The sequence below is a fragment of the Thermobia domestica genome, chromosome 4 (genome assembly GCF_964235325.1).
Source record: "Thermobia domestica chromosome 4, izTheDome1.hap1.1, whole genome shotgun sequence".
NCBI lineage: Eukaryota > Metazoa > Arthropoda > Insecta > Zygentoma > Lepismatidae > Thermobia > Thermobia domestica.
This window is the reverse complement of record NC_137457.1, coordinates 31,446,186-31,470,270: the sequence shown is the minus strand read 5'-3', so window position 1 is coordinate 31,470,270 and position 24,085 is coordinate 31,446,186. Positions and strand designations below refer to the sequence as shown.

General features: G+C 36.0%; 1 protein-coding gene across 3 annotated transcripts in view; it reads left to right on the top strand.

Annotated features, from left to right (window-relative positions):
• The window catches only part of LOC145683815 (endothelial lipase-like), a 472,564-nt gene that overhangs the window by 246,304 nt on the left and 202,175 nt on the right, over positions 1 to 24,085 (top strand). For all 3 annotated transcript variants that reach the window (XM_081755410.1, XM_081755408.1, XM_081755409.1), the window contains one exon: positions 12,821 to 12,971. In XM_081755410.1, the coding sequence (XP_081611536.1) occupies positions 12,821 to 12,971 (151 nt within the window). The remainder of the gene's footprint in view (positions 1 to 12,820; positions 12,972 to 24,085) is intronic.

The window sequence follows — 24,085 nt, the reverse complement described above, 5'->3', positions numbered from 1 at the left end:
CAGGCGTTAGTCTTCGTTCCTTAATACCATATTAATTTCCAAAAGACCACCCACATAGAAGAAATGAAATCTTTGAGTTTTACGTCCCACGGTATGTCGGTTAGGCTAAAGGAGACGGTGAAGATGAGTAATGAATGAAATGGTGGAATGAAGAAAGTGGGAGAAAACGGGAGAACCCCGAGAAAACCCACGCACACGGTGTTTGTCCACCACAAAGTTCACTTGGCGGGGACTCACATAGAAGATTCTTTAATAGGAATTATATTACGTATATTCATATTCTCCACATACTGACATTTTCTCTCATTCACCTTTGCAAATGTAAGAAAAAAATCACTCAAATCTAAAAAAAACACACTCATTCTTATGAACTCAACGAGTTTGATTTCGTACAGGTTTGCGCCAACGCAACGGAATAAAGGGACATTAGTTTGCGATAATAGGCGTAGCGCCGTTAGATTTTTTTTCCAGTTTTTGCATTGCATTTGAGTCCGCAAAATTAAGCAAAGTTGGAACGGAATGGAGCCCACATTATCTTGCTCTTTATTTGTTCGATATATCGAATCGAAATCGAAGGTCTCGAGAGAAACTAGTAGGTAGAAACGAAAGTCGATAAGCGCTGAGGACTGTCTCTTTCGCAGGTTATACGCTGGTGGAGAAAACATTTCCAACACGTTCTCTCGCGGGATTTTCTGAGTAGCTTAGCGGTAGTTCTACTGCGCCTGAGACACTGCTCGGTGAGCCTCACAGCAGGGGTGTCAACCACGATTTCTTTATCGAACATTTTTTTTCAACGTAGAAAATATCATGCATTCTGTGCAAGGAAAATGAATTAATTATAAATTATAATTTCTGAAAGTAAATTGGTAGGCCGGGCCTCAGGGCCTCCTACCACAATTCGCCACTGTCTATTTGACGGGAAATTAGGAAACGCATAAATGGTGGAAAATTAAACTCTTACTCCAAAAAGCTATAGAAAATATTAAGTGTTATGACTCTTCTCAATCCAAGATACGATCTTAACTACAACGGTAATATCAAGGAACGTGAACGTGTCATCAGGACAACTGAATCAAACCTAGTCATTTTGATAAACATAAAAAAAACACAATTGTTCATGCACAAAAAATTAAGTACGATGGACAAACGAGTATGTCCGTGGGGCCCATTAACCCTGTAAGTTGGTAGGAACTCGTAGACTTGCAGTGAATACTTATTCCCTTAACACTGTTCATTGGAAGGTCATGATTTATAGTTCATTCACTTTGGTATAAAACAAGCTTTCCAAAGGTGCAACGTATTGGGACCATAACGTCGTTGAACAGGAAAAATGGGAGATTGTCGGCAAGTTTCCCTTCAGAAATCAATCCCATCAACTTTCGCCCTTTCTGCCGTGGCCCCGCATAAAAGCACTCATTCCAAATGTGTCTTGAAACATACTACATGGGATAGGAAATGATTGTACTAAGTTTTGTTTTGATAGACGGAATAAGTATGAGGAAAAAGGTTGTCTACCATTACGCTCTGTATATACGACAACGAACTGTGATTTGACCTGTACAGACAACAAAATTTAGTCAATGTGAACGCACTATCATGTATGCTGATATCAAGAACTATACTGCATTTTCTTTAAAATGAAGCAAGCGCTTCAATATTTATCACGCATATTCATTCATGACACGTGGAGAGGGAAATTGGGAACAAGTCGAAAATTGTCTTCCAAAATATCTCTATTGTGAGGTTATGGGTCCTGTGAAGTTATGGGTCGGAGCCCATAGCTTAATAAACGACATTTTAAGGATTATAAAGTGCATATCCGAGAAATTTAGCACTGGGAAGTTCAAATCTTTTGGCAATGCTCTAGAAATTGATTTTCCCCTCATCCTCAATGGTATGTCGCACAATGGTAGGAGTACACATTTTCAATATACCTTGAAAAATAATATACCTTGAATAAAATTTTTCTGTTCAAGTACGTTATGAGTTTGGAAAGCTTGTTTTATACCGAAGAGAATGAACTATAAACGATGACATTCCAATGAACAGTGTTGAGGGAATAACTATTCATTGAGAGTCTACGAGTTTCTTCAAACCAAAAGGGTTAATGGGCCCCAAGAACTTACTCCCTTGCCTATGACACCTAATTTTTGTGCATAAACATATGTTTGTTATGTTAATGAAATTGACTATGTTTCAATCCAATGTCCGGATGTAACGTTCATGTCCGTACATCGCAAACTAGAGCATACGTGATACAAAATTTAACAGGTGAAAAAGTACTCTGATGGCACTATAGGACTGCTCACTCTTTCGAGTCGTTTGAGTTCCGGCGCAGAAAGCTTGTAATCAAGCTCGGAGGCTGTATGTGTATAACCTTTGTCGTTCTACGCTTCTCTTTGATTACACTTGGGCACTTTAATTGGAGAATAGAATAGATGAAGAAAGTAGGTATTGGTTCCCAAGTGCTGCCTTATAGAAAAGTGTCCTAGCATTCTTTAGATTTTTCACGATCGCATCGACAGAATCATTATAACATGTATTCTACCTTCAATATTGTGTACTTTTTTTCTTTTCTTACCGTTTCACTGTTTATTGTGTTCTCGATTTTTTTACTGTGGCAGTAACGCATATTAGCTCTTCTTTTCTCATACTTACAAATCACTGTGGTTGAAGGTAACGATTTGGAAGCCAAGATCACGATTCAACCAACAACTCAGGCTTGCACATTACGTGTCTCCAGTATGTGGTGAACATTTTGCATTGTTAGGAGACTATCAATCTTATGTACTCATAGTATCAATTTCGAAGTAACACTTTAAATGTACTGATAAAACTTTAAATGTCTCATGTTCCTTTCATGATCAACATTAATTTCTAGTAATCAATAATTTTCAAAAATATAATATAAGTTTCGGACTAAATTTTAAAGATCAGAACAAGTAATGTCTGTATCTAGAAGTTATTGAACTTAAGATGTTAGTGCATGTAATTCGTACAGACTTAATAGAAACAATATAGAAAAAGTTAGTTTTCATATCCTATTGGATGATTGTAACAACTAGAAGCTTATTAATATCTGAACGCCAAAGCACACATCTTATTAACATTTTAATACATCTTTCGAAAATAACCTAAGCAGATTCATACGTTGCGCATGTAGGGAAATTGCCGTAAGGGAGGGAAAATATGAAATGCATAGTTGACTTTAATGGCAAATCGCATGTGGGAAACGGATGAGTTGCTGACAAGAAACAATTATATCAGTTGGGTAATCAGAACTGTAGAAAGAGGTCAAGGATTCATCTAACTATGCTATTACTTTGAACTATTTCTAGACTTCATTTGAAAAAGTTTTACCATTCTTTCCCATAATCAATTTCTTCGTATTCTAAATAAGTATTTCGTTTGTTTTCCTCCATACACTTACAATGTAAGTTAATAACTAATTTTTGCATTTACCTATTTTGCAGTAGGTAAGTCAAAATATTGCCAAAAATGGTGATAACTTCGATATGATGATGCGCGTTTATCATGTATACACGACTCTAAAAGTGCGTTACCACCTCCAACTCATCCTTTCCTACAATAGCAGCCAACCCAAAAGCTCAGCGGTTGGGTTGGTTGCGAATTCGAAAGGCTTTGGACCAATCGTCAAATTTGTAACAAATATATCAAAGTGGCAAAAAATAAAAGAATATATAAAAGAATAAAAAAATGTTAAGAATAGTAATTTTATTATTATAACGGAGTTGAATGACATCAACAGCTACAAAATGATCTTACTTAAGCAGTTCAAACAAGATAAATGGCAAGAAACAGATATCAGAGGAAAACATTTATCTCCATACAAAACCAAAAAAAGAACCTCATAATAACGAAAAAAGTTACATAATGTAAACATTTAATATAAAATCCTCACTCAAATTTTAAAAGTTGAGACCCGAAAGGCAAGAACACGTGAACCGAAGTGTATGAAATTGTATAAAGGTATTGCAGACGTAAAATGAGGGAATATAGGTTTCGTATTTTCCTGGAAAAACGGTTAAGTGGGGCACGGACCCCTCCAAACCTTTGATCACGAAATATCAAAAGTGCTAATAACAGTATATCAGGTGTGTGTGTACAGGATATGAAGAATCTCAGCGAAACTTTCTGGATATTTTCTGGATAAAAAAAGGTTTTAGCGGCGATAAACACTCACAAAAAGTTTGAAAATTGACGATCGAAAGGCAAAAAGAAGTAAACCGAACGGAATGAAATTGTGCACAGATATTGTAGACTTAAAATGAGGCAATACGGGATTGGATTTTCCTAAAAAAAAAAGTTGGGTGGAGCACGGACCCTTCCTTACCCTTTATCACGAAATATCAAAAGTTCAAGGGACAGTGTTTAAAGGACATGGAAATTACAACGTAACTTTGAGTATGAACAATACACAAAAATAAAGGAATACGGTTTTTTTATTTACTGCGGAGCGGTTTTAGGGAGCAAAAAAATACACACAAAAATTCCGAAAGTGACGCCTGAAAGGTAAGAAGAAGTGAACCGAAGTAAATTAAATTTTGCACAGATTTTGCAGACGTAAAATGAGAATTTGTCTTCCGTAATTTCCTGGAGAAAACGGTTGCGTAGGGCATAGATCTCTCTAAAAATTTTATCACGAAATATCAAAAATGCTAATAACAGTATGTCAGATGTGTATGAAGAACAAGAAGAATTGCAACGAAACTTTGGACAATATGCAAGAAATAAAGGATACGGGTTTTTATGTTCTATGGATAAAATGTTTTAGGAGGTGAAAGCTCCTACCCAAAATTTTGAAAGTTGACGTCCAAAAGGCAAGAAGAAACTTATCGAAGTGAATAAAATTTGGCACAGATATTGTAAACATAAAATGTGGGAATACGGGTTTCGTACTTTCCTAAAAGAAATTAAAAATATCTGCATGAGGCACTCACACATCCAAACATTTGATCACGAAAAATCAAAAGAGTATCTGAGAGTATATCAGATGTTTGTAAAGGATATTAAGAATAGCAACGAAACTTCGTGTGTGGACAATACGCAAAACAAAAAACAAATACCGATTTATTAATTTCCTCGGAAATGCGGTTTTAGGGGGGCAAAATATCCCACCGAAAATTTTGAAAGTTGACACCGGAAAGGCAAAAAGAAGTGAACCGAAGTGAATGAAATTGTGCACAGATATTATAGACATAATGTGACGGAATACGGCTTTCGTATTTTCCTGGAGAAAACGCTTGTGTGGACCACGGACCCCTCAAACCTTTGTTCACTAAATATCAAAAGTGCTAGTAACAGTATGTCAGATGTGTATAAAGGACATGCAGAATTGCAACGAAACATTATGTATGAACAATACGCAAAAATAAAAAAATAGTTTTTTTTTTTAATTTTGAGGAAAACGTTTTTTGTGGGCAAAAGTCCCCGTCCAAAATTTTGGAATTTGACCCACAAAGGAAAGAAATATTGGATCGAAATGTATGAAATATGCACAAACGTTGGAGAGGCATGGTGAGAGAATACGTGTTTTCTTTTTTCATGAAAGAAAACAAACTCTTGAGTGCACCGAGGCCTTGAGTGGCAGAAGAAGTGGACTGAAGAAGATGAAATTCTATGTAGATATTGGATATGTAAAATTTGGCTTTCGTGTTTCACAAGTGTCGTGTATCCATCAGATTACCTCAAATTAGTCAGAACAACTATAAGCACAAACAGTATAACGTATTGTATACTATTTTAGGTAGCACCTTTAACCCTTACAATGTTTTTGCGCATAAACAAAAACACGTGTCGATATATATTCAGTTTGCTGTTGATCTGCCAAATATGAGCAAAACGGATAGGGACACTTGAGAAACAAGAGAGACATTATTTTTCATAGGTTCTATATCAGTCATGGAAATAACCACTCGCCCGGACGAATGGTTCACCGGTGCGGGGAGTATTTTATGTCATACCGACGGTAAGTTAATGATTTCCATTGTGAGATGTGCAAGGGCTCCGATACTGGTGACGCCCGGGTGGTGCTGTCCCACAAAGCTCATGTGGACAACCTATTGTCTTTATGAATATACAATACTTGGCATAATTTGAACGCAATTTATCTTAAAATCATCACATATATACCTTCTGTATCTGGATGGGCCCCCCAAATTTACAGACAAATCGGCGCCCTTGTATTTATAATCTTATAATTTTTCAGTTGTGGTATAGACTTCAAACTTGGTATACACATGTGTCTAAACGACTAGTATGAAAAAAAAACATTATTTGCAATCATTTCCGGTTTGAAGCACACACTATTCACGCGTGACAAAATGTATTATTGTCTCGTCTGGATAGTATATCGTGGGAATGATGCTCAATGTTTATTCCAAAAGGTTTTGGGGGGATACACTGTCTCCTTGGGGCTTTTAGAGTGCCTCACAGGAGACAAAATAATACGTGTATAATAAAATAATAAATAAAATATTATCAGCAGTATAGAATATTATACTAAATGTTATCCCGGGCCCCATTTCTAAAGCTACATATGCTTCTTTTTAAATAGTTGAGTATCGCCTCGAAGCTTCACACGACCTTACCGCCTAGTTTTGAGACCATTTCAACAGTTACCGTATTAATATATCCTTTCCGTCTATGTCTGTAATACCGAAAATATTTTGTTCACGCAAAACTAACAGAAACTATCTTGGTAAAACGAAGCAACGGTGATAAGAATGAAAACGCAAGATAAAACAAAGTTCGCCTGGGAATCGAACCCAGAACTGCTACTCATAAAGCAGACGCTTTTACCACAGAGAAAAATTACTACGTTGATGTCTGTTTGTTCTATTACCCTCAACATACCACATAACAGGCCAAATGAAAGCAATTCAAAAATATGGCAATTTTGCACTCAAGATGGCGACTTCTCCAATGATTTGTTTCTTCGCTTAAACTACACATCATTTTTAATAATATAGGAGAATCTGTCTTACCTACCTTGAGCGCAACTTACACTTCTCATGGTTATAAATTTTTCAGCCGCAATATTGTATGGAAGAAGGCTACTTTTCCAGCATGTCCGATTTTTCGCCTTACTTACGCTGCAATCTACACATTTGAACATAATTTCGTGTTTGCATCATATCTACAAGTTTTCTCGAATCAGACGCACACATAAAATACTCCTAGCACTTTCTTACACCGAGGATGACTATTTCTTTCAATTTTAAGCTTGCATTCGGAGACTACGCATCACTCGAAATTTTGAAATCTTAGCAACAGACATTAAAAATTTCACATTTTGTCGATTTCTGCCTCCAAACGAAAACGAATTTTAATGCTGTTTTCTCTAGCACAAACTATGTTCCTAGCTTCACTACCTGACAAAGTATGACGTTTTTATGTTCTGTGCTACTACTATAAAAACCAGCATTTCGAAACGACGAAAAATTTCGACACTTTATTTACATGGAAAATGTTGCCTTCTTGAAGATATCGGAACTTTCCCCTTGCTCCCATTGCATGATGAACATGTATGCAAAATTTGGTGGTTCTATGTTTTGTGGAAGTATGCGAACAATTAAGTGTGATTGCGACTTTTGAGGTTGAATTTTGGCATTTATCTTTTTATTAATCTCGTAAATCTCATACAATCATCGTATTTCAAGGGACAGAGATTTCTTTTCATAATTGTAAATTTAATTTTTGTTCATTATTGTAAGCGCAATGTACAAAAGTATGATATTTTGTTATTTTTTAAAAATAATATAACTAAATGTGAACACGTAAACAACTACAATTGTTAATATTAATTATTGTAATAGAAGTAGTGAAATTACGCAGAGCGTTTCATATCTAATAATAATAATAATAATAATAATAATAATAATAATAATGTCTCACTGAGCACAATTACTAAACAATTTCCTTGCATGCGACTACAAAATGACATTTAGTAAAGCAAACAATATGTACTTAGACATAGTGAAGAATAGTGTACTGCATAACCATGACCCACAACCCTAAAAGTACATTGGAAATATCATCTATAAACTGTTTCCGTATTTGGTTTCTGGTCAGAAATTTTTAGTGTTGCCTATGAAACGAGAGGAGTTAGTACGTTTGTGACAAAATGCAAGACGAGACTCCACTTTGAGGTATTTCGAGACAGGATGGCTCCAAATTTTATCTCTGAATCAAAGCTACACATCGCACACTTACCTGAAAAGTTTCGCTACAGACACTCTGCACATTTACTTCTTACACAGTGGAAAATCATATACCTCCACTAATATTATATTACACTTCATATGGACGTGTTTCAAATGACTTCGGGTTCTTTCTTTTCTTCAGATTTATTTCACAATTACTCTAAACACCATATGTATTTGCGTCAGTTATGTTGTTGAAAACTTAAAGAATTTCTGACGTCTAGCATTTGACTTTTTTTCATTTTACAATCCCGACTCTATATCTGCTAGTTACTCATTATGAAATAAGTACGCATGTCACATTAAAAGATATGTTTGCACTGAATATTTTGCTTGTGATATGGCTGACAATGTCGAAGCCAAATGTTTCGTTGTGATATTTCACTATGTCTGGAAATCCCTTAACGTTGTTTGAATTGTCAAGATATGAGCGTATTGTGTTTAAGACGAGCACATTCCAGCGTATTTGCGAACCGTAGTGGAAAACATTTTTTTGTAACTTTCAAGAGTGTATGACTTCTTGTATTTTATTTTTTGTTCCAAAGGGCTGGTGTATTTGTTTCTAAGTGTCTTTATGAGATTAGTGTAATAAACAGTATTCATACTTTGTCCTTTCGAAACTACACGCTTATCAGCTGTATCTCTATAGAAGGTAATAACCCTTCGCCTTCTCACCCTTCGCGTATTTTCCCACATACCGAAATCGATTTACCAACGGTTAGTCTCCTTGTCGAAGTGTAGGTAGAGCTATCTTAGAATTCAACGTAACTGAATTCAGGATAATCCTGCTTTACAGAACGGTATGCCCTGAAGATCACTCTACAAGCTATTTAATGGAGTATCGTATTTGCCAATTACAACACGTGCATGTATAATTCAAATGAATACTTCGTTCTCTAGTAAACTTTAGCAGATGCCGTTGTTTTTCATTTGTCTCTCGGTTTCTGTCTTTGTGAAATTCCAAATATGTTTCAGCGTTTGATGATTGATGAACAAGCACAATAAGGAAACAGCAGAATGCCAAGGATGATATGCATTTCACATACCGCATAAGCTCATTTATTTTGCTTTTAGTTTTTTTTTTTTTTTTTTTTTAGTTGGTTAAGTGCATTGATAGAAGGGAAAAGTGATAATCAGATAATGACTAGGAGAAAACACGTGAATTCGAAGAAAACCCATGATCAAGGAGTCTATTTACTCCTCAATCCTACTACATCAGTGTTGTGGGATCAAAGAAAGGACTTCATGAACCATAGTGGAACACTTTAATATTAAGGCACCGCGGCTCTGGCAATCTCTTACATCATTAAGAGAACTTTTATACAGTCCTATCAATAGTAAGTATTTTAACATATTTTTAAATACGAAAGGAGTAAAAGTGACTCTATGCGCCATTTAAGGTAAATGTAGCAAAACCACGCCAAAATATTTACCTAAGTGTTTGAAGTTTTTTTCTTTATGTGTAGAAATGAAAATGATTAAAAGTCAAATTAATTTTTGATTGTCACTCGCATAGTGAAACAATTGTAATAAAATGTTTACGCAGGAGTCAAAGTGACTCCAGCGGACGATCTAGTGTTATCAGTAACAAACATTATAGTGTTCTCTATCCCGAATAATCAAATTTACCGTACCACTAAAATATGGAAAATTATTAGCGACGGAATTCTCTGAATTATTACTACTGTGTTTAGTTTGTTTGCTTACTACGTTTCTCTTAATAAAATAATTGGCAACCCCAATATTTTTTTGGTTTCAATACAGGAATCAATCGAGTTACACTCTAAGGACTTATTTACTTGCAATTTTCGGATTGCTGGTTGATTGCTCGGTGCTGTGATCCAAAACCACATAAAGACATCACATGTAAAACACATTAAAGTTACTAAGAAGGACCGCGCAGGTGGTTTGGCATTTTTCCACTATGTGAAAATATAGGGTGGAGTCATAATTCCGATATTTTTATCTTTCCCAACATTCCCTTTCTGTTCCTCAGCTGTTTTGGTTATAGTTTCCTAACTCTACGTACGAACACTGTTTTCGCTTGTTGTACTTACAAATACGTTAAACGCATTACTCTTCTTTGTTTTGCCGTAGTCGAGTAAAACTCTATAAATCTTACGCCTTCTTTCAAGATATATGCTTATGTTCTTATCAGTTAAATCTCGAACGTCTATCTTCACAATGGACGAAGGAACACCTAGACTACAGATAGCTAGAGATGGATCTGTTTCATGATCATAACCACTATTGTGACAATTATCATCTTCAAGTTCACATTTCATCCGAAGTATTTCCTTCATATTGAAACATAATATATAACATAATATAAAACATAATATATAGGAAGTCCGTTTTTTCACATGTCTTTATCTTCATATCTGATGTCCTTCCTCCCTTGCATGAAGTAATTAAGGAACAGTCTTTGGATTATATACTACGTTGTTTGAGTTACCTTTAACACTTCGAAAATATTCTCACACTAGCGAACACTTCTGCGGCAGGAGTCAAACGTAAACTTTGTGGTAGACAAACGCCGTGTGCTTGGGTTTTCTAATGGTTTTCATGTTTCTTCCCACGTTCTTCATTCCACAGTGTCATTAATTTTCCATCATCACTGTCTCCTTTAGCCTAGCAGACGCAATCATGGGATTTAAAATTCAGATTTCAATTGCTTATCCTTTAATGCTTAAACTGGAGTTGTTTACCAGCCTATTACAAGGCGTCATGCCTTCCCGTCTTTCTTCAAGTGCAAAAATGCAGTTTGTTATTCGTGTCTCATCTTAGAAGAGGAGGCCTCAAGTGAAAACTAATTTTAAGATCAAGGTGCACTCGTTTCAGTTATTCTTGAGTTAGTGCACAGCACCACCTGCACTCTTTCGTTGCCAAGAAATTATTAACTTTAATTTATATAACACCTGCGTATATTTGTAATATCCTACTGCTAAAGTTTCCAACGATTATCTTTTTACCTATTTTATACACACGGAACGTCTGGTTTGAGACAACGCATTAAAACATACACGAAAAAACACCTATATAGATCAAACACTACTCGGTATTTGATTTCCCTATACGAGCCCTGATGCATAGGCCCCAGGTCATTTCAGGATTAGTTTAATATTACATTCTAAATATAGCTTCCACAGATAGTATATATCCTTGAAGTAAATGCCCTCTTTTTCAAGGCTCCTAAATCCATTCATGCCGTGATTGTCTTCCATCAGATTTTAATACTTCAATGCACCGTGTAGCTGATTAACTACAGAGGTCTTCCGTATAAATCTCACGATAGTTGCTTCTTTTTGTAAGTGAATTTTGTCGCAGCTTGTATATATTCCGTTTTTACAAGTGTTACAAGAAGCGTTCCATTTTTGTGATGTGACACTTTTGTCCCCCCTTTTAATCATTTTATAGAGCAATATAATTGTGTATAATATCTGTAAATGTTTAATGTCTAATATCTGTAAATGTGTGAAAGAAGTTTTCAACGTTTAACAAAAACTAGAAACAAACACTAACCACAAAGTAGATATTTTGACATAGTTTCTCTGTGTAAATTGCGTTATGAGATAAATAACGACGAATAATTAATGATAAATTATTAACCTAAATTTTGGTAATAAAATTTTAAAATTGTTTTCATATAATTTCCAACATTAAAAATGGTTGTACTATAGGTAATTGTTAAGATTTTATTCAAATTCCAACACATTAGTAAACGTACACCCACAGTATGGAGCATGAATTGTTTTAATGATGTTTAAATAATGTTGTAAGACAATAACGTTACACCGAAAATCAAAACTTTACAGCCTTGTTGTTATATCAGAGTGGACAGTTTCTAATAATGCAAACTGCAATTCCATTGGTTTCGAATATTGAACTGAAACCGAACAATAGAGTCCTGAAATCATACCTAACAGCTCTTAAACAGGACTTTTCTAAAAACTGAACCAAACTGTTTCGAAACCAAACGGAACCAAACCGTATACAAACCAAATATAACCGGTTAAAAGTCCAAACCGACTGATTTAATTTAAACTGCAAATCGGAACAAAACTGGTTTTGGAACACATGCTAGCGATTATACAAGAAAGAATATTAAATTGCGACCTACTTAAGTATTTATTCGCTTCTAAAACACAGTAAAATGACAAGATCTGCTCACAAGATCAATTGAACTGTAGATTAATGAGGGAACAAGAGCTCCATATTCAGCCCTAGTCTAGGGTGAACCAAATCCAAAGACTGAGTAACCACACGTCCCTCTAAATATCCTGAGCTGGAAACTTTTTAAACTGCGATATAATAAGTTTAATGAGTGTGAAATTGAGTTTTATTTAGTTTCATTTACATTTGTAAAGGATGGGAAGTCTGAAATAACTCCAACCTTGTGTATACACGAGATCCATTGAGAAAATAAGCACGCTTCCAATTGCTTTCTGATATCAAATTGATCATCTTTAGACTTACGAAACTCTATTGTTACAGAAAAACATACTAAAAAGAAATGCTTTTGCTTTATTTTCTTGTAGTTTAGACATATTTCAATCTTTTTATAACTTTTCTTATAATTCCTTGTTATTTTCTAGATATCACTTGTATTGGAAAACATAACAAGTATGGACAATTTTTTTTATTTGTTGATAATTACGACATTTCTCAACTGTGTTCACTAAAAATACCTACCCGCACTCTAAATATCAATGTGGAGGTTGACGTGAAGTTTTATATCTACGGAAGGTAAGTAGTGTTAATTTTATATTTATAATAAGGATGAAGGCAATTATTCACCACAACATTTAAAAAAGGACATAGCTCATTCTTTATAGTTCAAAAAGTTCCTCTAAACAGTATGATTAGCAATATGTGTATGCCAAGTGGCACCTGTTATAGTATTTGTATCATGAAATTTTGTAAATCATGGCAATGACAAAATTTAAACTATTACTTGAGCCATGATTAATGTTGTTTAGTGGTAAATGAAATTACAATTATACCAACTTAGTCAATATCACTCAAAAACATATTTACGTCCTATAAGGTGACGTCACATGAGGATAAAATCTCGGCTGCTGGTAGTTGGAGAACAGCTGTTCGAATGTTGTAATTTTTTCTTATATATTTTTCGTATAGGGCGTTGGCCGAAACATATATTCACACAATGTTAATTGACGTACATTTTAAGAAAGGGGGAGATGGAATAGTATGATTAAGCGGAGTTTATGGCAATTCCTCTGACATGTTTATTCGTGATTGGTTATGAATTTGAGTATCAGAACATAGGTAGGATAGAATAGCCACGTAGAGATAGGAAGAATAACCATTTTCCGGATTTCATTATTTTCCCTATTTTTCTTAATTTGATTATCGATTATCGGTGATTACAAAATTCGTGTGATTGGTACAATAACATTTTTCGTACAATGTGTTTCCCGCAGAAAAGCACAACTTTCAATATTTAGCTTAGTGGTTTATGCATTTCCTTTATAATATATGCCATCGTGGTATTCTTTGAGCGTTGAAAAACTGGAATTTAATTTTTCAATTAGAATAATAATAAAATTGCAAGTCCAAAACCAACCAAGAGAAAACGAGTCTGTCATAATTAAAATAATGATTTAGTTAATCTAAAATTACCTATTAATTATCCAAATCAAAAATATATCTTGCAATATAATCCCCAATAAAGCTTATGAGCAAACTCTGTTAAGAAATCTTCTGATAAGTCATTTGATGTTATAGTCAACCTATTAACGCTATCTGGAAACTGTCTTATGAAATCTTCAGATAAGATATTGTACGTTAAGTTTTCCCAATTGATCTTATCCTTGTATTTACGTATGAAATCTTCTGCAACATTTTCGCTAGAACGCATATAACTTCATTCCTCATCTCTTAGTATATCTAATGTTTCATCTGACATGTTCGTAATATACTTCTGAATAAGATTTTGTATAGGGCGTTTGTTATCTTCCTTAACAGCTTTTTAAATAAAAAATCCAACATACCAATAGCAAAAATTAACAAAATCAGGATTAACACTTTCATTATTACCATAAGCCGCTATTATATTCATCTGGGTTATAATAAATATCTGTATCACACTAAATATTCATCAAAAGATCATCTTGTTCATCATCTAAGTAATAACACCCACAATTGAATATAGGTGTAAGAGATAATACTTCTTTAGCAAGTGACATCTTCGATTACGATTCCCTGTGTATAAGTAAGGAGCAACTTTACTTTTGTACAGTTCTATAAAAATGAAATATTTTTAATATAAAAATGAAATAATTTTAAAAGTATACCAGCTTTTCCGAAAACCATGAAATCTACATCACAATTGAAACATTAAAAAAATATGACGTGATAGGAAAAGTAATATTCTTAGAATATAAGTCTCAACAATTCAGCGAAGAAAACAAAAGCTACAAAATTGTGGTAAATAAGCTGTTTGAGAAAGTTCCATTGCAAGTGTTGATCACAATGTATGAAGATGAAGATTTGAGACAAAATATCAGTAGACTTTTGAATGTTAATAAGGTGAAATGGGATAATTTAAGGAAATACCAAAAGTTTTCAAAATATTTTATAGGAGAATTCAAAGATAAGGTGAATTGGAAAGAAATATCATGTTATCAAGCATTATCAGAAGACTTCATGAGAGAATTTGAAAATACAGTTGATTGGATAAGTTTCATCTAGACAAAAATTATCAGAAAACTTCATAAGAGAATTTGAGTGTAAGTTCAATGATGATCTTTGGGCACAGTTAATGTTTTTTCAGAAGGTATCAGATGGTTTCATTAGAGAATTTTGTGATAAGTTTAAAGACAGTGATGGTTGGAACATCTTAGTAGTTAAACGTAATTTGAGTGAACGGTTCATTAGAGATTTCAAAGACAACTTTTCTTAGTTCATCATATCACATGACCTACTGTTATCCGAAGATTACATTCTAGAGTTTTGAGATCAAGTATTTTGGTGTGAGATTGTATATGAAAAACACATTTCTGAATTTAAATGTAAACTTGTAAATGAATATTATGATGAGATAGTGCTAACTCATGACATTAATTGTTCTATTTATCTTCGGAGTAATGTTTGCAAAGTTAAAACCATATGCAATCATATCTTAAGTAAGAAATGTTTGAGACAGTGGTTGTGTTTAAATGTTAAATGTCCATTATGCAGAAGAGGTGATAGAATGTATCCTGAATTCAATGAGCATAGTGATATTACTTTATGATGATATGGAGTTTTATGATGCAGTTAAAACTTTTACAGCAATATGTAACATCATACAAATGGAAGGAGAAGATGAGAGTGAAAGTGAAAGTGAGTCAGTAGAAAATCAGACTACAAATACAAATTGACAGAAAATAAGGAGACGACGACATAGACGATGAACTAGGAGAATATGATAAAAAAAACGAAATTGAGAAAAATTAATCTTATAAATGGTGCAGTACCCAGGTAATCATGTTGATCTATTACCTAACTGAAAAATCAGAACACAAAGATGTGCAAAGTGTTAAACTTGCAGACCTAGATAAGTGTAAGTTCTGTGAAATCACAGTCTGGAATCTTATCCAAACGAGGAATGCTTCAAAGTCATTAGTAATTAGATGATAACCTTAAAACTCGTACAACAAAAGTACACAGTGATTTAAAGATAAGAAATTTATGCAGTATGAAGGCTTAAAGAAGTTTAGTAATAGATTTACAAAACACATACTTCTCTTTGAATCAAAACCTAGAAACTTAATTATTTATGTAGCTCATCAAAGATTAATAGAGCTAGTTCAAATGAATAACAGTGTATCGTTTATCAACTGACTAACATTGTTAGTTATAGTAACATTTTTATAATAATATCATCTATGTAATGTCGGTTCGTGTCACCAAATTATGGCGCGTCCGCAAGTTGCGGATAGAGGTAAGGCCTCTAGATATAAGTGTTAGCTGCGAACATATGGAATAAAAAGTCGCGGATAGACACGGATAGACAACAAAGAGGGATCACAAAAATTAAATTAAAAATTAATTCTTCTAAGAAATAAGATGAGTTATAATAGATGCATTGTCATTTAGTTGAAGCAGCTCTGCAGAGAAAAAGGTATTAGAGGTTACTCCGTTCTGCGAAAAGCGAAACTTCTTTACTTGCTAGGGAAAGATGATATTGTAACAATCAAAGCAATCCTAAGAACACAGAACGTATTCCCATTAGATGAAGACATCTTTGAACAACTGGAACCTTAAAGGCTAGATACGAGGGCAAGTCAAGGAAGACTTGGACTGATTTTTTTCCCGGCAGTTCTGTTAACGCTGGAGCTTCATAGTTTGGCATACAAGTAGGGTGGTTCTTGCTGTGCATATATATAAAATGTTGTTAAGGAATCATTGCATGTTTGGTAACCACGACTTTTTATTGCAGGTGATGTTCTGCGCCGCCTCTAGAAGTCGCCTGTAGAAGAAATGGAGTCATTACGAGATGAACAATTTGCAGCTATACGGTTCTGCTATCGCCTGGGGAAAAGTGCAGCAGAAACTCTAGGAATCTTGAGAGCAGCCTACAAAGATGACGCTCTGCCACGAAGTACCGTGTTCTGGTGGTTCAAAGAGTTTAAAGAGGGCCGAATGACAATCACGAAAGCTGGTGGACCAGGTGTATCAGCGTCAGCTGTTACTGAGGTGAACATTAACACGGCAGCAGTCATTGTTAGAGAAGATCGCCGCATCACTATCGACGATCTGGCAGCCGCACTACGCATATCTCATGGCAGTGCCTTCAAAATTTTGCATGACCACCTCCACATGAGCCGAGTGTGTGCGCGATGGATTCCGCGACTCCTGACACCAGAGCAGAAGGCCGTTCGAGTGGAGACTTGCAGGGAGCTATTGCAAAGGTTTGAGGATGGTGGAGACGCCTACCGCACCGTGCGACTTTTTTCTATTCCCTGCCCTAAAATCCAGACTGCGTGGACGCCGCTTCTCCGATAATTCCGAGGTTCTGAAGGCATCGGAGACGGTTTTGAAGGACCTCTCAAAGAATGGCCTGCGACACGTGTTTGAGGACTGGAAGACTTGTATGAAAAAGTGCATTCAAATGGGCGGGGACTACTTTTAAAAGGATCATGTGCCTGTTGCTGAGTAATAATAAATTGCCTAGAAAAAAATCAGTCCAAGTCTTTCTTGACTAGCCCTCGTAGAAAGAAATATTTAACACTATTCCTATTTGAAAAAAAAGGAATTAAAGAATCGAAATCTGAAATACTAGATAGAAAGAAAGATTTAACACTATTTCCATTGACGAATTAGTAAATGAACAACCAGAGTGAAATTCTAATCACTACCAATTGATGTAAAGCTCCAAGATTCGGCATTTAAATCTTGATTAGGGACATGGAAATTCCAAACATATTTTAAACAACGTGATTCTCTAGACAATATGTTACTTCAATATCAAAGGATTTAATAAATGGACTGAACATCAACTTAAAGAAATATGGTGTATTAAAAGCTAATCTCATGATAGAGTGTCACTAACAGAAAGGTAAAGAAATTCAAAACTTTTACTTCGACACTAATAACAAAGAGATATTCCAACCAACAAAAGAGTTATTAAGTGATTCTAAGGAAATATTAAGAATAAGAATGGATGAGTTCCAAGGTAGAGGTTATAGATGGGCTCTTATAAATATAAACTATATAGAATTAGCTTTTAATAAGTACGCCCCACATAGAGGTTCATCATACATAGAACTACCAAATTAAATCAAAAGAAAAAAGAGTGTTAACAATTTAGAGAACAAATATATAAAATGTTTCTTTTATTCAATTACTTCTACATTACAACCTGTTGAAGAACATCTAGAATGACCATCAAAGTACGAGCATGTTCTTAAAAAGTTGGAAGAAAAAGTATTAATTGTCGTGTAAAGCTAAGCGACATCCCAAAAATTGCAGGACAACTCAATATTTCGTTTATCGTTATACGTAGAACGAAAAACAAATGGTATACGTTTTATATCGTAGAAAAAGCAAAAAAGACACGCGTTTGAATCTATTTTAGGTAAAAGAAGAAACTAAACACACTATTGTTGGATTAAAGACTTGAGTAGATTAATCAGTAGTCAATTAACTAAACGGAAAGCTAGAAAATACTTACGTGATAGAAGCTTGTTACAATTTCACTCACATGATGCATTAGATAAACATGAAAAAGATTGTTCTACTCACGAAGCTGTTAATACTAAGGAGCTAAAACTGTGAGAAAAGAATTATTAAAATTAGGTGCCAATATGATTAATGATGTTGTGATATCAAATCAACCGCTGGAAGAATCGTTTCATCAACGTATGCTAGAGGCAAAATCAAATTTACAAGAAAAAGCTAAAAAAAAAAAAAAATAAATAAGTTGAAAACTATGCTGGGAAGTGGATATCATAAACGAAAATGGGACGACTGCACTCAGTTTGAGCTTGACCTTCCAACGAACAACATCATCAATCCTACGAAGAGACGTAAATTATCACATAAGAAGAAGAAGAGATCATTGGCATACTCACCAGATATTTTTGATTAATTCAACGATGGCTTTCTTGCATCATCAATCCTGTGAATTAATAAAAAGTGAATTGGACACTTTTTCAACGTAACCTGCACAAACCAGTGTTCTGGATAATCGCATTATTGGCTCAATGTACCAATTAGTTCAATAGCTGAAAATTCACCAATAGAATTTGTAGTGAGTGGTAGCAGTGATGAATATATTGATTTGCCACAAACCTTATTGTACATCCAAACACAAATTGTGAAATCAGATGGTTCCTCCTTCACCGAAACTGATTTGATTTCCGTCACATAATCATTCATATCGTTCGTACCTGAAATAACTGCTCAATTTTCAGTGATGGAGCTCAAAATACACGTGTACAAACAGCAATGTGGATTCAAGATACGGAAAATCTTTGAGCTTTACGTCCCATGGTTATGCCGGTTAGGCTAAAGGAGGCGGTGATTATGAGAGATGAGTGAAATGGTGGAATGAAGAAAGTGGGAGGAAACGGGAGAACCCCGAGAAAACCCACGAGCACGGTGTTTGTCCACCACAAAGTTCACTTGGCGGGGGCTGGATCGAACCCGGGACCCCAAGCACAAGAGGTGAACGCTCTACCACTGAGCCACCGCGCCCCCCTCAAGATACGGCTGGTCATATGAACGCAACCACCAGTGAGAACAAAGGAATTCAACAACGCTATGAACTGACAAAACAAAGTATGACATTCGATATGATTGGACATCTTCATTGTGACATTTTTAATCAAAATAAATTTTTAACTCATGGAGTGGAATTACGTTTGAAACTTATTCGGGGGTAAACCAAAATTTTGTCTCATTGCCAGTGAAGGTGGTGTCAATGCAGAAATCAATATTCTAGATGCGTCGTTGCAAGTAAAAAAAAAGTCAGCATTAACCCTAGTGTAAAATAGGCACACAATAAAATTTTACAATCTACACCGGCAAAGTCTCCTCTGAAAAGTGTTCAAATAAAATCATTTATCTTCCAGAAGGATATACAACTCAAAACTATTGATAACCTGTTTATGGGAAACTGCCAAATCGTACTATTGTAGGATCGAATGAAGCATCCAGTGGAACTATTTCCAGCAATCCATTTGAATTTCAACCTCTAAACATTAATTTCTTTACATTGAACATGGATGGAAAAGCTGTACCTTTAAAACCATTGCAACCCAGCTTTCAAGAGAATATCTACATACCGTCGTACCCCACATTGTTCTAGGCTCTGGCATACATTTTACCAATACTGGAAATACCATTTCAAGAGGCGACTACAAGAACGGATATACACTGTTTGAATTTGACATAATTCCCGATTCTTCTGCTGGAGATTGTCACTATTGGAATTGACAACGACATGGAGCCATCTGATGGGAAGTACATTTCCAAGAGAAATTAGCAGCACCTGCAAACTGTATTGTGTATGGGGAGTGTTCCTCACTACTAGAGATCGACCACCAGCGTAACATTATTCAGGACTTTTAAATTACAAAGTACGTATCCGTTATGTATCATTTCCATTCACGATGTTGAATACATTATAATTAACTAGTGCTTTAAACGGTAGTGCATTATTCAGAAGTCATTTTACCGGGATATTTGCAAGCGATGAGCTACCCTCACGGATTTTTCTTCCTCTGGCAATCATTGTGAATGCAGATCCATCCACAAAATTAGGTAGCCATTGGATTTCAATTTATAATTATAATTGCGGTTTTGGAGAATATTTTGACAGCCTAGGCCTTCCTCCTTATGTAGCATAGCATGTTGCATTATTAAAACTTCATTGTATGTACTATAAATATAATAATAGCCAAATGCAAAGTCATCTTTCATCCGTATGTGGCTATTATGCATATTTTTATTTGTGCTGTAAAGCCTAAGGCAAATTCCTACGTGAAATTCAGTACTTGTTCACAACCGTACCCTCGGTTAATGATCGTAGACTACTGCAATATACCTTCCAGGTAATTTTATCATATGTATCATCCTTCTTCCTCGTTCGTTTTACAGAATTCACAATACGAAGTTTTGCAAACGGGTGCTATGCTGCAAAACATGGAAACAAATCATCACAATCAAGAAGATGAGGAGGTCTTACGAAGAAACCCGGCTCAATATACAAACATTGTCAGTACCTAAGTGTAACAAGCAAGAAAAAGAAGAAACCAGAAAAGGAATAAAATAAATTTATGCTTATCTCTGTATTCTATTTTTCATTCCATCAATTTGGTACACACAACCTTACCAAATTCAAAGTAATGTTCTCTGCGATATAAGACGAGAACCCTGGTCATGAATCTTGTTCAAAATGTTCACCTATCTCATAGAGAACATTGACCAGAGACCCATATCAAAGACTCGCGTATCAAAACCAAATCACCGATCGCGTGATCGTACTAGCATTTGGCAACCTAACGGTCCTACCAAATTTAAAGGGGATACCCGTCCATACCATATAACCCTATCAAAGTAGATAAATTGAGTCAATAACCTAACACGTGGTTATACTGAAAATTTGGCAATTTTGTAGGGTCTAGGTCAAAACCCCCACAGCCAAAACCCCCACACTCAAGAAATGTCAAAACGCCCACACCATCGGTCATAACTCCCACACAAATGGACAAATCTCCCAAACGCACGAACGATCAAAAAACCCACACTCAAGAAATGTCAAAACGCCCACAAAATCGGTCAAAACTCCCACACTTAGCAACGGTCACAATCCCCACATAAATGGACGAAACCCCCACACAAATGGACAAAACTCCCACATGCAGAAATTGTCACAACTGCCACACAAATGGACAAAACCCCCACACAATCGGACAAATCACCCACACTCTGAAATGATCGTGATTGCACGTCTTTGTTGCGGCTCTTTACGATGCCCACTTTAGTGTTTCTGTCATTACAAAACAGTGCAAGAAGAATAGTTGCAACATCAGTTTAAGTGGAATAAAAAATGTTATTAAAAAGTAAAGGGCAACATACACCAGGATCATTTCAGAGTGTGGGAGATTTGTCCGATTGTGTGGGGGTTTTGTCCATTTGTGTGGCAGTTGTGACAATGTCTGCAAGTGGGAGTTTTGTCCATTTATGTGGCGGTTTTGTCCATTTATGTGGGGGGTCTAGGTCAAAACCCCCACACTGAAAAACTGTCAAAACGCCCACACGATCGGTCATAATTCCCACACAAATGGACAAATCCCCCAAACGCACGAACGGTCAAAACCCCCACAGCAAAAAACCCCACACTCAAGAAATGTCAAAACGACCACACGATCGGTCCTAACTCCCACACAAATGGACAAATCTCCCAAACGCACTAACGGTCAAAACCCCCACAGCAAAAACCCTTACACTCAAGAAATGTCAAAACGCCCACAAAATCGGTCCAAACTCCCACACAAATGGACAAAACTCCCACACTTAGCAACGGTCACAATCCCCACATAAATATACAAAAACCCCACACAAATGGACAAAACTCCCACATGCAGAAATTGTCACAACTGCCACGCAAATGGACAAAACCCCCACACAATCGGACAAATCACCCACACTCTGAAATGATCGTGATTGCACGTCTTTGTTGCGGCTCTTTACGACGCCCACTTTAGTGTTTGTCATTACAAAACTGTGCAAGAAGAATAGTTGCAACATCAGTTTAAGTGGAATAAAAAATGTTATTAAAAAGTAAAGGGCAACATACACCAGGATCATTTCAGAGTGTGGGAGATTTGTCAGATTGTGTGGGGGTTTTGTCCATTTGTGTGGCAGTTGTGACAATTTCTGCATGTGGGAGTTTTGTCCATTTATGTGGGGATTGTGACCGTTGCTATGTGTGGCTGTTTTGTCCATTTGTGTGGGTGTTATGACCGTTGGAGGTTATCACCGATTACCATTGTGGGGGTTTTGGCTGTGGGGGTTATGACCGTTCGTGTATTTGGGAGATTTGTCCATTTGTGTGGGGGTTATGACCGATCGTGTGGGCGTTTTGACATTTCTTGAGTGTGGGGGTTTTGGCTGTGGGGGTTATGAACATTCGTGTGTTTGGGAGATTTGTCTATTTGTGTGGGGGTTATGACCGTTTGTGTAGGCGTTTTGACATTTCTTGAGTGTGGGTGTTTTGGCTGTGGGGGGTTTGACCGGTTCCCATTTTGTAGCCATGAAAGGACCACCGAAATTTATCATGATACATATTAAGGTCCTGAAAATGCTGTGATAAGTTCGTGATGAACTGGAAATGTATGCTTGTACTGGGCTGTAGATGAGGAGAATCAACATTAATTGTATATCCAGGATGGCATCGTTCAGATATTTAAGGAGGAAATGGTGTGAAGATCATTTGGAGATGATTTGCAAAGGCATCAGCTTTGGTACTATCTGAGGTGAGTGGTGGATAATCACCGTTAATGAGAGGATAAGATGTTCGAGTGAGTTTGCCAGTCAATGAATCAAATCTCTGGCAGTACTTGGTAAAATGTGAAGTCGCTTCCAGTTTATTGCATGTTTTGACCCTCTTGCGAAGTTTATAGGCTTCAACGTGGTTTCGAACTGTACGTTGGAGTTGCCGGTAATTGCGTAGAGCCTCTTCGTTCTTTGTACGTACGTAAAATTGTCGAGACCGTGTGATCATGTGAAGTTACTGAAGTGGTAATCGAGGTCGCCATGGATATACTTGCGAGGTAAGTATATTCTTGGCAGATGCTGTATGAATAGAAGATGTGATAGAATCCAGCGCCGAGTATAGTTCATCCTCAGTATTTGGTGGCTCGAGATGTTCACGCTTAGTAGTGAGATGAAGTCTGTAGTTATCCTATTTAGCTATGTCAAATGTAGGGACCTCCTTAGGTGGAATGTTTACAGAACAGTGGTGGCAAAAAGAACGTTTGATAGTTAACTTGACTGGAAGGTTGTCATTGCCAAGAGGGTCTAAGAATTCGATATGGCATATGCCGGCAAGGGTAGTTGAGGTGATGACAGCATCTGGTGTGGTATCTGAGAGAAGGCGTGTTGAATTTGGAAGTTTATGCAGAATGCAAGCTATGCGTATTGTAACGAAGTTTACGAATGCAAGGTATGCGAATTGAGCCTTGAAGCAAGCGAGTATACCATGAATGTTGATATTGGCCATGATAATGAAGTGGCGAAAATTGTTTGCGATGTACTGAAGACAGGAGTGTGATATTGCATGACCGGGGCGAACGTAGATGTTCGCGAAGCTGATGTATAAAGTCTTGAAGTAGACTGTTGTGAAA